This window comes from Leptodactylus fuscus, chromosome 2 (genome assembly GCF_031893055.1).
Source record: "Leptodactylus fuscus isolate aLepFus1 chromosome 2, aLepFus1.hap2, whole genome shotgun sequence".
NCBI lineage: Eukaryota > Metazoa > Chordata > Amphibia > Anura > Leptodactylidae > Leptodactylus > Leptodactylus fuscus.
The window spans coordinates 165,440,063-165,455,617 of record NC_134266.1 but is presented as its reverse complement, the minus strand read 5'-3'; the positions used below and the strand labels follow the sequence as shown (position 1 = coordinate 165,455,617).

General features: G+C 41.3%; 1 protein-coding gene across 1 annotated transcript in view; it reads right to left on the bottom strand.

Moving 5' to 3' along the window:
- The window catches only part of CFAP47 (cilia and flagella associated protein 47), a 478,593-nt gene that overhangs the window by 401,118 nt on the left and 61,920 nt on the right, over positions 1-15,555 (bottom strand). The window contains exons 16-21 of the mRNA XM_075265004.1: positions 14,175-14,419; positions 12,557-12,687; positions 12,293-12,415; positions 2,681-2,812; positions 1,754-1,831; positions 78-222 (exon numbers count right to left, since the gene is read on the bottom strand). Coding sequence (XP_075121105.1) covers positions 78-222; positions 1,754-1,831; positions 2,681-2,812; positions 12,293-12,415; positions 12,557-12,687; positions 14,175-14,419 — 854 coding nt within the window. The remainder of the gene's footprint in view (positions 1-77; positions 223-1,753; positions 1,832-2,680; positions 2,813-12,292; positions 12,416-12,556; positions 12,688-14,174; positions 14,420-15,555) is intronic.

Here is a 15,555-nt window from a genome sequence, read left to right as displayed (position 1 = left end):
AAAAGTCTTTTCATAATGTCTCAAGATCCATGATCCCATTATCCTGATATAATTTCCTTTTTTAAATATTATTGTACCTGCATCTTCTTTAAATATTAAAGAAAAATCTTCATATTTTGAAAGATCAAATTCAACTCTTGCACGAGCCACCCCTTTATTCTGAAGCAGGAATGGTATAGCTTGGGTAGAGTTTACATAGACACCAGGAAAAAGGAATGATTTCTGAAAGGCAAAAATGTATCATAAATCAATGATAATAAGTTACAGCAGTGGGGTTGTTTCTGCAAATTCCATTAATAAAAATGGACACTGTTAGAAATTTCAGCATCAAATGTGCAGCATGTGAATATACCCTATCAAAGAATAAAATATGCATTTCACATTTAAGAGTTTTCCATATGAAATGGCCTTTCACCATTTGGGGCACATGCGGTTTAATATACCACTAGAAAGCTGACAGTGCGCTGAAATCGACTTTACCGTTCTGTGCCCCGGGTGAAGAGCTATCGGTGCCGATACTATAGCTCTTCACCATCAGAAGGGTGTTTCTGACAGTCAGTCAGGAACGCCCTTCCTCACAGTAGCGCATATAGTGCTGTACTGTGAAAGGGGGGCATTGCTTACCACCCCAGCGATGATGCAGAACGGTGAAGAAGGGTACCCTCCCCTACTCTTCTCTACTGCTATATAACATGCTGTCTGCAGATTAGACTGCAGTTTCCCACTGACAGGTTCTCTTTTAAGGTCATACATTATATTTAATTTCACCAAGGAGAAAGAGTGTGGCTTGTAGGAGTATAATATTACTAAACATAAGTGCTGGACAAAATCGAATCTTGCAGTCATCTATAATGCTATTATATATGCCCCACGCCTACCACCTTTTACTATCTAGAGGTTATTAAGATGTAAAGGGAGTAAAATAACACATGACAATATCAGACTTCATAGAGTTTGTGGTCTGTAACTACAGAGAAACATTTTATTTTTGAGGAATTAAAGCAATAAATATTCAAATGGACTACAAAAATGTCTATCAATGAGGAATGTGTCATTAGATCTATCTCCTATCTATCTATCTATCTATCTATCTATCTATCTATCTATCTATCTATTGATCTATCTAGTAGAAAAAAATGCTGAAACAGCACAGCACGCAAACTAGGTGCAGAGCCAAACTAGAAGATGGCATATCTTCAACTTTACATAAGAAGTGGAAAAAATGGCAGCACTCCAACAATTAGAAAACGTGTGGGTTTATTCTAAGCAGAGCAACGTTTTGGTTCTTATCAGAACCTTTTTCAAGCCTCTATCTATCTATCTAATAATAATAATTTGTTCTAATGCACAATTCAGCCATTCCAAGTTCACCTTACACACATCTCTTTCACTATCTGGGCATTCTATACACTTGACTTAGGCCTTAGAATGTTATTGTCATCATTACCCGTGTAAACTGACATGTTATTTAGATGTTAATAATGCTGTTCTGCTAAAGGTCTTTTCAGAATGCACAATACTTTACTGAAGCATTCTTAGGGTTATCCATGAGGAACAGACACAATTCAGCTAAATTCCTTTGAACACCAAATTATGTAGAAATGCATTTATTTGTCCAGAGCAGTCAATGTGAAATGTGCTTCTCCATGTGACTTATTTATTTTAAATGCTTGTTTTGGTACAATATGTTTGACGGGATTTTAGTTAATAACCAATACATGTCACAATAAATTGAGGTGAATTTTCTACTTACAACAGAAATATCTACTTCTGGTGGCACAACCGATCCTCCAATTCTTAATTCTAGAGTCTTTGCATGACGTACTGATACCTGACAGTAAAGGACAATATATACTATGAAGTTAGATGACAGTTACAATATAACAAGACTATAAAAAAAAATATAGGTAGAGGAATATAATGTAGATTGAGAATAAACTGTATAGAAATCAATAGCAAAACTTTATAGATGAACAGATCCATCCACAGACCACCTTAAAGGGGTTTTTGAAGGATTTTTCATATTGATGACCTATCCTTAGGATTTTGATACTGATACCTTGTAGTTGCCAAGTTGGGTTACGGCAGCTAAGCTCTCATTTATCTAAATAGGAGCTGTGTGGCAGTAATCCAGCTTGGCCAGTACACAATATTTAAGGAGCTTCCAGCCCCAGTCAGAGATTTCAGTCCCATGCAAGTGGATTAGCGCTTCATTCACAAGGAGGCTTCAGGGGGACCCTGTTCTCCTCATTGTTGGAGGTCCCAGCTATTTGGAACTTATCCTTATCCTGTGTATCCAGTGTATCTGGAATTATCCAACGGTTTAATTTTCATTTTTTAATGCCCATGATAGGAAGCAGTGTTTTTGTGCCTTTTGATAAATCTAAACATATTGTACATTTACAACTTGACCACCTGCACTTTTTTAACCTGATTTCTTTTTTGGAACGAGGTGACAAATGGCACATATTTGGCATAACTAGATGTGACATTTTAACCTGTGCAATTTATACCACAATCAGGTGTAAAGTGAGTAATAAATTGGGCCAAAATGCTTTACCTCCAAATTGTACAGTGCTGCGGAATACGTTGGCGCTATATAATTATAATGTATTATTATTATATTATTATTACCTCCATGATTTGCATTGACATGTTAATGGTCGCAACATATAATTACCTCGATTTTAGTGTCAAATTTCATGACTGCCTTTGGTGTGAAAAATATTGTGAGAGCAACATGACCTCCAATAGGGACTACTCCTTGGGATGGAGTAATTGTCATGCCAGGTAATGGGCTAACATCTACAACCTATATGGGAAGAAGAATAAAAAAATGTTAAAAAATAAGAGCAATATATTATAAGTGATTTTTAATCCTGTTGGGCTGAGGTGATATACAGCAATGAAGAGTATCAGTTATACATAGTAAGCACAAAATAATCATTTTTACTGTAATGCTTAGTGTAGGTTACGTTAAAAGTAAGGGTAGGTTCACAATTCTGTTATGAATGTCCATTGTTCCCATTCATTATAGAATGAAACCAACGGACTTTAATCCCTACCTGTCGCAAGCATTTTATGATTTTTATTTTTGACCGACCAGCTTCCAGACCCCATTTAATATTACAAATTTAGATTCCAATTACAAAACAAAATAAGTACACATTTTGTAAAATTTTAAAGATTTTCTGTAACTATCTTAGTGGTCACAGTTAGAGATGAGCGAACAGTGTTCTATCGAACACATGTTCGATCGGATATCAGGGTGTTCGCCATGTTCGAATCGAATCGAACACCACGTGGTAAAGTGCGCCAAAATTCGATTCCCCTCCCACCTTCCCTGGCGCCTTTTTTGCACCAATAACAGCGCAGGGGAGGTGGGACAGGAACTACGACACTGGGGGCATTGAAAAAAATTGGAAAAAGTCATTGGCTGCCGAAATCAGGTGACCTCCATTTTAGACGAATAGTGGATTTCAAATCCGGGTCATATGAGAATGTGAACTTTGTGACTATGAGACAGGGATAGCTGTACAGGCAGGGATAGCTAGGGATAACCTTTATTTAGGGGGGAATGTTATTAAAAATAACTTTTTGGGGCTCTATCGGGTGTGTAATTATGATTTTTGTGAGATAAACTTTTTCCCATAGGGATGCATTGGCCAGCGCTGATTGGCCGAATTCCGTACTCTGGCCAATCAGCGCTGGCCAATGCACTCTATTAGCTTGATGAAGCAGAGTGTGCACAAGGGTTCAAGCGCACCCTCGGCTCTGATGTAGCAGAGCCGAGGCTGCACAAGGGTTCAAGCGCACCCTCGGCTCTGATGTAGGAGAGCCGAGGGTGCACTTGAACCCTTGTGCACCCTCAGCTCTGCTACATCAGAGCCGAGGGTGCGCTTGAACCCTTGTGCACACTCTGCTTCATCAAGCTAATAGAATGCATTGGCCAGCGCTGATTGGCCAATGTATTCTATTAGCCTGATGAAGTAGAGCTGAATGTGTGTGCTAAGCACACATATTCAGCTCTACTTCATCGGGCTAATAGAATGCATTGGCCAGCGCTGATTGGCCAGAGTACGGAACTCGACCAATCAGCGCTGGCTCTGCTGGAGGAGGCGGAGTCTAAGATCGCTCCACACCAGTCTCCATTCAGGTCCGACCTTAGACTCCGCCTCCTCCGGCAGAGCCAGCGCTGATTGGCCGAAGGCTGGCCAATGCATTCCTATGCGAATGCAGAGACTTAGCAGTGCTGAGTCAGTTTTGCTCAACTACACATCTGATGCACACTCGGCACTGCTACATCAGATGTAGCAATCTGATGTAGCAGAGCCGAGGGTGCACTAGAACCCCTGTGCAAACTCAGTTCACGCTAATAGAATGCATTGGCCAGCGCTGATTGGCCAATGCATTCTATTAGCCCGATGAAGTAGAGCTGAATGTGTGTGCTAAGCACACACATTCAGCACTGCTTCATCACGCCAATACAATGCATTAGCCAGTGCTGATTGGCCAGAGTACGGAATTCGGCCAATCAGCGCTGGCTCTGCTGGAGGAGGCGGAGTCTAAGGTCGGACCTGAATGGAGACTGGTGTGGAGCGATCTTAGACTCCGCCTCCTCCAGCAGAGCCAGCGCTGATTGGTCGAGTTCCGTACTCTGGCCAATCAGCGCTGGCCAATGCATTCTATTAGCCCGATGAAGTAGAGCTGAATGTGTGTGCTAAGCACACACATTCAGCACTGCTTCATCACGCCAATACAATGCATTAGCCAGTGCTGATTGGCCAGAGTACGGAATTCGGCCAATCAGCGCTGGCTCTGCTGGAGGAGGCGGAGTCTAAGATCGCTCCACACCAGTCTCCATTCAGGTCCGACCTTAGACTCCGCCTCCTCCAGCAGAGCCAGCGCTGATTGGCCGAATTCCGTACTCTGGCCAATCAGCACTGGCTAATGCATTGTATTGGCGTGATGAAGCAGTGCTGAATGTGTGTGCTTAGCACACACATTCAGCTCTACTTCATCGGGCTAATAGAATGCATTGGCCAATCAGCGCTGGCCAATGCATTCTATTAGCGTGAACTGAGTTTGCACAGGGGTTCTAGTGCACCCTCGGCTCCGCTACATCAGATTGCTACATCTGATGTAGCAGTGCCGAGTGTGCATCAGATGTGTAGTTGAGCAAAACTGACTCAGCACTGCTAAGTCTGCATTCGCATAGGAATGCATTGGCCAGCCTTCGGCCAATCAGCGCTGGCTCTGCCGGAGGAGGCGGAGTCTAAGGTCGGACCTGAATGGAGACTGGTGTGGAGCGATCTTAGACTCCGCCTCCTCCAGCAGAGCCAGCGCTGATTGGCCGAATTCCGTACTCTGGCCAATCAGCACTGGCTAATGCATTGTATTGGCGTGATGAAGCAGTGCTGAATGTGTGTGCTTAGCACACACATTCAGCTCTACTTCATCGGGCTAATAGAATGCATTGGCCAATCAGCGCTGGCCAATGCATTCTATTAGCGTGAACTGAGTTTGCACAGGGGTTCTAGTGCACCCTCGGCTCTGCTACATCAGATTGCTACATCTGATGTAGCAGTGCCGAGTGTGCATCAGATGTGTAGTTGAGCAAAACTGACTCAGCACTGCTAAGTCTGCATTCGCATAGGAATGCATTGGCCAGCCTTCGCCCAATCAGCGCTGGCTCTGCCGGAGGAGGCGGAGTCTAAGGTCGGACCTGAATGGAGACTGGTGTGGAGCGATCTTAGACTCCGCCTCCTCCAGCAGAGCCAGCGCTGATTGGCCGAATTCCGTACTCTGGCCAATCAGCACTGGCTAATGCATTGTATTGGCGTGATGAAGCAGTGCTGAATGTGTGTGCTTAGCACACACATTCAGCTCTACTTCATCGGGCTAATAGAATGCATTGGCCAGCGCTGATTGGCCGAATTCCGTACTCTGGCCAATCAGCACTGGCTAATGCATTGTATTGGCGTGATGAAGCAGTGCTGAATGTGTGTGCTTAGCACACACATTCAGCTCTACTTCAGCAGTGCTGAATGTGTGTGCTTAGCACACACATTCAGCTCTACTTCATCGGGCTAATAGAATGCATTGGCCAATCAGCGCTGGCCAATGCATTCTATTAGCGTGAACTGAGTTTGCACAGGGGTTCTAGTGCACCCTCGGCTCTGCTACATCAGATTGCTACATCTGATGTAGAAGTGCCGAGTGTGCATCAGATGTGTAGTTGAGCAAAACTGACTCAGCACTGCTAAGTCTGCATCCGCATAGGAATGCATTGGCCAGCCTTCGGCCAATCAGCGCTAGCTCTGCCGGAGGAGGCGGAGTCTAAGGTCGGACCTGAATGGAGACTGGTGTGGAGCGATCTTAGACTCCGCCTCCTCCAGCAGAGCCAGCGCTGATTGGTCGAGTTCCGTACTCTGGCCAATCAGCACTGGCCAATGCATTTCTATGGGGAAAAGTTAGCTTGCGGAAATCGCAAACTGACAGGGATTTCCATGAAATAAAGTGACTTTTATGCCCCCAGACATGCTTCCCCTGCTGTCCCAGTGTCATTCCAGGGTGTTGGTATCATTTCCTGGGGTGTCATAGTGGACTTGGTGACCCTCCAGACACGAATTTGGGTTTCCCCCTTAACGAGTTTATGTTCCCCATAGACTATAATGGGGTTCGAAACCCATTCGAACACTCGAACAGTGAGCGGCTGTTCGAATCGAATTTCGAACCTCGAACATTTTAGTGTTCGCTCATCTCTAGTCACAGTTTGTTGTCTTGATCGGTTGCCAATGGATAGCGCCATGAATGCAGGAACTTTGTGTGAAACCCAGCTTTGACCTCCTTATTGAGGCTGGGTTATTTTTTCATGCATGTACAGTCATGGCCAAAAGTTTTGAGAATGATACAAATATTAATTTTTACAAAGTCTACTGCTTCAGTTTTTCTAATGGCAATTTGCATATACTCCAGAATGTTATAAAGAGTGATCAGCTTAACAGCAATTACTTGCAAAGTCAATATTTGCCTAGAAAATGAACTTTATCCCCCAAAACACATTTCAACTTCATTGCAGCCCTGCCTTAAAGGGACCAGCTAACATCGTTTCAGTGATTGCTCCATTAACACAGGTGTGGGTGTTGATGAGGACAGGGCTGGAGATCAATCTGTCATGATTAAGTAAGAATGACACCACTGGACACTTTAAAAGGAGGCTGGTGCTTGGCATCATTGTTTCTCTTCTGTTAACCATGGTTATCTCTAAAGAAACACGTGCAGTCATCATTGCACTGCACAAAAATGGCCTAACAGGGAAGAGTATCGCAGCTAGAAAGATTGCACCTCAGTCAACAATCTATCGCATCATCAAGAACTTCAAGGAGAGAGGTTCCATTGTTGGCAAAAAGGCTCCAGGGCGCCCAAGAAAGACCAGCAAGCGCCAGGACCGTCTCTTAAAAGTGTTTCATCTTTGGGATCGGGCTACCAGCAGTGCAGAGCTTGCTCAGGAATGGCAGCAGGCAGGTGACAGTGCATCTGCACACACTGTGAGGCGGAGACTCTTGGAGCAAGGCCTGGTCTCAAGGAGGGCAGCGAAGAAGCCACTTCTCTCCAGAAAAAACATCAGGGACAGACTGATATTCTGCAAAAGGTACAGGGAGTGGACTGCTGAGGACTGGGGTAAAGTCATTTTCTCTGATGAATCCCCTTTTCGATTGTTTGGGACATCTAGAAAACAGCTTATTTGGAGAAGACGAGTTGAGAGCTACCACCAGTCTTGTCTCATCCCAACTGTAAAGCATCCTGAAACAATTCATGTGTGGGGTTGCTTCTCAGCCAAGGGAATCGGCTCTCTCACAGTCTTGCCTAAAAACACAGCCATGAATAAAGAATGGTACCAGAATGTCCTCCAAGATCAACTTCTCCCAACCGTCCAAGAGCAGTTTGGCGATCAATAATGTCTTTTCTAGCATGATGGAGCACCTTGCCATAAAGCAAAGGTGATAACTAAATGGCTCAGGGAACAAAACATAGAGATTTTGGGTCCATGACCTGGAAACTCCCCAGATCTTAATCCCATTGAGAACTCATGGTCAATCATCAAGAGACGGGTGGACAAACAAAAACCTACAAATTCTGACAAAATGCAAGCATTGATTGTGCAAGAATGGACTGCTATTAGTCAGGATTTGGTCCAGAAGTTGATTGAGAGCATGCCAGGGAGAATTGCAGAGGTCCTGAAGAAGAAGGGTCAACACTGCAAATAGAGAGTACAATGGTCTATGGTGGACTTGCTGCATTAACTCATTCTAACTGTCAATATTTTTTATTACTCATAATATGATTGCAATTATATTTCTGTATGTAATAAAAACATCTGACAAACACACATAAAAACCAGAGGGCAGCATATCATGTGAAAATATAATATTTGTGTCATTCTCAAAACTTTTGGCCATGACTGTAGAGTCCCTGTCTGATAACCCAGTCACAATAAGGAAAGACTAACATCCTCTATTATTAGAACATTCTACTCCTGAGTTGCACCACTTCCCTGAAATGCGCTACCCAGCTTGACTTCCTACTTCTACAACTTCAAGAGTATGAGTAACTAATTCAGTACTGGGGCAATTTCTCTGGTTCAAGACCAGACACATTTTTGGGTTTATTCATAGAGGTTTTGAGGGCGATAACATTTTTTTATAATTTGGATTATTCAACAAAATTTAGCATTTTTTTTTCAGTGACAGATAAGGTATTATGTTATTTTTATTTTTGCATGGTTTTTTTATATATATATCTGGGGGACAATATAAACAAAGGAGGAAGGAAAATGTTTTTCACATTTCACGTTTTTTGTGGGGTTTTTTAAATACCACAAAATGCTACTAAAAATTTTTTCCCTCTCCAGTTTTCCCCTCTCCATTACGGTAATTTTTATTTTGTATTGTGTCGTTGGGTAGTGGGGCTAGAACCTGTGATGTGGGCATGGTATTGGAGTATTATTTTCTTTATTTCATTTTTCTATTTTAGTCATTTTTACATTGTGTCCCCATAAGTTCATAACAGACCTTTGGGGGATCTGAACACTATTTTTATGGTGACGAAGTCTGAATTCCCCCATAACTTGGGCTCATACCAAAGCCCCAGTTACAGGAGGTTACCTTTTGCCCATGAACAGATCTGGGATCTAGGACCCAGCAGCTCTAACAGTGTCTGACCACTGGGTCAGAGGGGTGTCGCATTATAGCGGCTCATATATTCATGTTTACAGAGCTGATTGAGGGCTGTGTGCACAGTGATCAGGAAGGCAGGAATGGTAATAAAACATCCCTGCTTTCTCTAGAGGATCTCCGGCTGTAGTAACAGCAAGATTTTGTGCAGTCACTTAAAACTGCAAGGACATATGGGTATGTCCTTGCGGAACAAGAGAGCTACTACCTGGACATACAGTATATACCCAATGGGTAGGCAGAATCATCATATTTTCTTATCTAACATCTGTGCACTTTCGTAAAATGTTTCATTTTGGCTGTTCATGAATCCTATGATATGTAAAGTGCTGTGGAATATGTTGGTGCAACATATGTCTCATTACTGTGTACATTATCTTTGTATTGTGATGTTACAGTGTACTTTATCCCAGTACTGTGACATCACTATGTTTTATCCTTATACTGTGATATCACTGCGTACATTATCCCAGTACTGTGGCATCACTGTGTGCATGATATCTGTAATGTAACATCAGAATGTGCATTATTCTTGTAACGGGACATCACTTTGTGTGTGAGGGAGACTTAAATTATAACACACTTTCCAAGTTCCGAACTTACCGCTTACGGTGGTCATGGTACATTGGGGACCCAATACCAGTTTTGCTAAAGGGCCCCAATGGTTACTTGTTCACCCCTATTCCACAGCACCTATTTGTTAAACCATACTAAGGCCCGGTTCACATCTGTGTTCAGATTTCTGTTTAGGGGGTTTCAGATTTCTCTGACTCTCTGACTATACTCTCACTCTGCCAAATCAGTATCCCTACGCTATGCTGAGGATGGCCCAATAGGCCAAAACAGCGCTGTCCATAGCTGGGAATCTGTTCCTTTTGGGACAGAAATACTGATTTGGCAATTAAATCCACATTATGATTAAAAAGACTTTATAACTGAGTCGTTCATGATGTTAAGGATGCTGCCCTCTATAGGGTGGCGTACAGAGTGCACTGTTCTCCTAATTACATCCTGGAGAATAGAGTTGCATATTTTTTACTCTCTGACTAGTAAAACTAAGGGCTGGTACTACTGCTATGTCTGGAGAAATATGTATTATTAAAAGAGAGGGACTCTTAATGAATTGAGGAACTTTGGGCTCTATGGACCTCTATGGACGCTATTGGTGGATAGTGCACTATATATGTTGCCCCCTTTCTGAAAGGTAGACTGACCTAGACGCTGGCTCACCTGACTAATATCATGTAGGTGTGCCATGAGACACTACTACAAAAATTCTGTCTATTATTTGCTTTTGTAGACCTGACTGGAGTGATGGAAGAAGGAGGGTGTGGAAGATTGTTCCTATGGACCTAATATGAACTTTTATTCTAACTTATGAACTGACTGCTCTAGTGGTCTAATTGACCTCTGTGGTTCATCTCTGGACTCAAAATTCTGGATCTACTCCAAAGTCTGGAGAGACTGGATGAAACACTGTGGTATAGGGGAGGGAGGGTGATATATTGCTTTGTACATACAAAAAAGGGAATGGTATTACTAAGAAGGTACTAAGATCAGCACTATTATATTGATAATGTGATCTTCATTATATTAACTTTACATTATAAAACCACTAGCTGGTACCCGCGACTTCGTCTGCGGTGATTGTAGAAGTGGGTAAATACAGGCGCAGGTAAGGTTTTCGTACTGTGTATAAGGTATGGGATATGAAATGTAACTTTGTATCTTGTTTTTGCTGTAATTCTGAGAGCACATGAGACTTTTGTGTTGAAGTTAATTTGTATTTCAGCTGCTATACGGTGTTCTGAGAAACTGTACATAGTGTCTTTGGGACAGAGGTATTTCAAGTGAATATACTTCGATATACGACATTGTATGATTTGTTATTTTCTGCTAGTACATGTAAGTTTTGGGCACAGGATACTGTTGAGCAAGCAACATGAAGTCTGCCCCGTGCATGACAGTTTAGTAACTCCATGTGTCTCTTAGTAATAGCAATTAACCCCATCATGTCCCTCACATTAACCCTTGTGTAAGAGTTACTGATATGTGAGAGACTTGGAGGTAATAATGAAGTATCTTCATTATTGAGGTCTTTTATTAGTACCTCCATATGTCTCACATATTAGTAACCTTTATATGGGGCACACAGGGGTTAATATGAGGGACATGATGGGGTTTATTCCTATTAATGTGAGGCACATGGAGTTACTAACACTAAACTAATAACCCCAAATGCCTGACTCTTGCAGGTTCTGTGCTGCTGGTGTGCCAGTGAAATATGGCAGGAGTGCCACTCTTGGCACGTGTGCCAGGGGTTGCTGACCTCTGCTGTAAAGGGTAATATGAATTTTGTGGCTTGCTATGGTCCAAAGTGTGTGAGATTGCAGGGTGTGGGGGTCCTGGGAAAAACGTATGTGTGCTATTGTGACGAAAAGTAGCCTATTGCGCAATCCAGTGTAGTAACTATGTTTGTGGAAAATTTCAGCCAAATCAGTGGAGCGGGTTTTGCGTGATTGAGGAACAAACACCAAACATCCAAACACACGAACCCACAAACATCCAAACTCACAAACTTTCACCTTTATAATATTAATAGGATACCCACATACACTATGTCTGACCACTCCTTCTTCTACATTTGCATATTTCTTTCCTGATACTTGGGGGCTGTATAAAACTGTTATGGCACTCTCAAGTTGATATTATCTATCTATCTATCTATCTATCTATCTATCTATCTATCTATCTATCTATCTATCTAGAGAACAGTACTGAATTCACACTTAAAGGAACAATAAACAGTTATGGTTGTAACCGAGCGATTCCTCTCTATGTGTTCCAGAAGCACAGCATTGTTCCCCCTTCCTCCAATCCAAGGGGTTGCTACAGGAACCTCCCTGCTGTGTCGTTGACTAAGCCACACCACCTTTCAGTTCTTTGGCAAAAAATGGAACAACCCAGAAAGAGATTACCACCTTTGTTCTCTGCAGGATTTCTATACGACTATTTGTGTCAGTGAGTGAGGGCTGCTATATCCACTTAATGGTTACCTTGAAGTATGCATGGTTCAGTCCAGTATTCTGAATAATAGCTGTCTTAAAGGTTGATAAGCCAAGTGGAGCATGATGGAAAAGAATCCTTTGTTCAGTAAACTGGATATTTGTTGATTCAAGCTGCAAATGAAGGAAAAAATCATTACATTATAATTTACCATTACATGTCCATTTTCTGGCAATCCTATGACATGCTCATTTTCTGGCAATTTTATTTACTTCAATGTGAGGTAATATACAACATATAGTGGGTTGATTTACCTCTGCAATGCATTTTAGTTTGTGAGTAATTTGTTTTTGTACACATAGATTGAATTCTCCTATGTCTGGTGAGCTGAATCCCGGATGCCATACAACTTCACATTCAAGGTCTCCATAAGCATCAACAATGCCTAAAAGGAATCAATCACACAGCAAAATGGAATATATTTCTGATAAACTTTAAACATCAAAATAAAGTACTGTAAAAAAATGAAGCAAATGAGAACATCATGATTATAATCTTCACAGTTCGGCAAGTTTCTAAACAAGATCGCACAAACTCATTTATTCAGTCAGACTGAATAGCTTTATACAATGATGCACACAAAAGGTAAAGAAAAGGCTTCTAAGAAAGGAGCTATCTCTCCCGACTAGGGATATAGGAATAGAAATTGCACACAATTATCCACTTCAGAGATTGCACAGAGCCATAATAACACCATGTGCATGAGATGTTAAAGAGGACCTTTCACGACCTTCAACAAATCCAGTATTTTACATCAATTAATAGGTGCTGCTCCACTGATTCTGACACAGTTGGAATTTTTTTTCTAGCCCCCACCATTCACAAGCACTTAATGCTGTTAATTTTGATGCCTCATATGCTATTTAGTCTCTGTACTGTCAGGAGGGCAGGGTCAAGCAGGAGCAGACAAAGGGCGTGATTCTGAGCTATGACACTGGTTGTCTATGATTGAATCTCTGAATTACACCCCCATGCCTGACGCTGCCATTACAGAGCTTAAATAGGACATCAGGCACCAAAATTAACAGTTCTGATGCCCAGTAATGGTGGGGGCTAGAGAAACAATTCCAACTGAGCTGGAATCAGTGGATCGGCACCTATTAAGAGATACTAAGAACTTCAATTGGTGGAGGTAGTAAAAAGTCCTCTTTAGGCCGGGGCCCCACGGACTGGAAACGCCGTGATTTGCCCGCAGCAGAGACCCGTGGGGGCTTAGCCTTAAACTGGTTTTCCAGTCTATTGATATTGATAACCTATTCAATATCAGGTAGGTATTGGACTGACAACCAGCATCCCCAATATCAGCTAGTAACAGCAACTACAGTGCAGATGGCTCCATCCATTGTGTAGTGGCCTCAATGTATTACTATCAAAATGCACATTTTAAGACCATGAATGTAATAGTATGAAACTATGCATCATTTCTTCTGTCCATATCTGTATGTTGAACTTGCATCATAATACAATATGGAATACTATTGGAATACAATATGGGTACTATTGTAAATGAAAATATCAAAATTTAATATATAAAATATTAATATATTTACGGTATTAATACATTTATTAAATATATTAATATTTCTCAAAAATAATAATACAATAAAAAAACATAGAAAAAGCCACTCTGTGGTTCCAAGTACAATCCATGCAATTTGGAAAAAGGCAGGCAACAATCCAATAATTTATTCATGTTGCTGAAACTATTTGCAGTGCTGCCTGCCTTTTTCATATTAACAGTTCACTATGTTTTTCTTCCTAATAGTAATAATATCAGAGTCTTCTGATATGAGAACTTCATACACATATTTACATGTACATCTCTTGTCTATTACAAAAAAAAATAAACCTGAGTCTTTCTATGTGAATTACCTCTTGCAGGACGTATTGAAAAAGCAATTCCCTTTTCTGTTATGATTGGCTTCCAGCTAAATTCGGCAGCCTGATTCCTGTGATTATACAATCTTATGGACGATCTAAATCCTGTCTCGGCTAAGAAGTCGTTGTTGGGTTTCAGAACCACCTCGTGAGAAGACAGCTCAAGGGCAATGGGAACTGCTTTTGCAGTTACTAAGATATGTCCGATGTGCTTGTTATTCACCGTGTAGGAAATTGACCTGAAAGTCATAATCAGTAAAATATGTTTTATTCTTACTGTATGGATTTGGAAGGATTGTAATAATATGAGAAAAGTCAGCATAATGATTGAAATACATAAAATATATTCCTCGGTTTAATGCCTTATCATTCTGTGGAAAACAGTCTTTTCACATACAGTGTATATCTCCTATTTTTACTGCATTTGTTCTTAGTAATAGCCGCAGGGTCACAAAGCTTTGGAGACCATGTTGGCTCATAAAGGTGGCTGATGAAAGACTGTGCTTAAAGAAGTCATCTATTAATAATGTGTTGATAAAGCCCTGGTGAAGACTGCAATACTAAATAAAATGCTGATAGTAAGCAAACGGTTATTCCCATAAGTACAATAGACATTTAAGATTTTAACCTCTTGTCTACCTAGTATATGAGAAATATCATTGCTCATTTGCAATTCATAGTAGGTGAGTAGGGTATAATGGCTTCTATATAGTTGTTTCAGTTTACAGAATTTGAAAAACATATTTTAAATTTAAAATAAAATTACATAGAGAGAGAGAGAGAGAGAGAGAGAGAGAGAGAGAGAGAGAGAGAAGAAAATTCAGACAGCACCTCCCAATGTGAACAGGTGCAAGCTACTGTGGCAAAATACATAAAAACAAAAAAATATAGCAGCACTTTGACACAGCACAACGGCTATAAGGAACAAAGGTAGCTTGGGTAGCTTGCGCCTGTTCACATTGGGAGGTGCTGTCTGAATTTTCTTCTATGTATATAGTAAGAGTGTTGTGGTTCCCTTTAGTTGGACTTGCACTCTCATTCAATTGCACAGGCCTATTTATTTGGAACAGAGAACCCATCTCCCCAAGGCCATTTAACTTGACTGGCTACTTGGCTTATAGGAAAATTAAGTTGTGCCATGTGAGCAGTAGAGGTACTGGATCAAGCCTCAACTTAAAAATCACGAGAATGTGGAATACACAGGAGAAAATCTATCATCTGCCTGAAGCCCTATTTCTTATCCGCTTAATATTTTAATTCTAGCAGTCCATACTGCCCACTGCGGACGAATGGCCGTCCAGCTGCAGCATCAGGTCATAAACTGACTTACATGCTGGTGTGTGTTAAACTTACCAGTTTATGTGAATGAAACTTT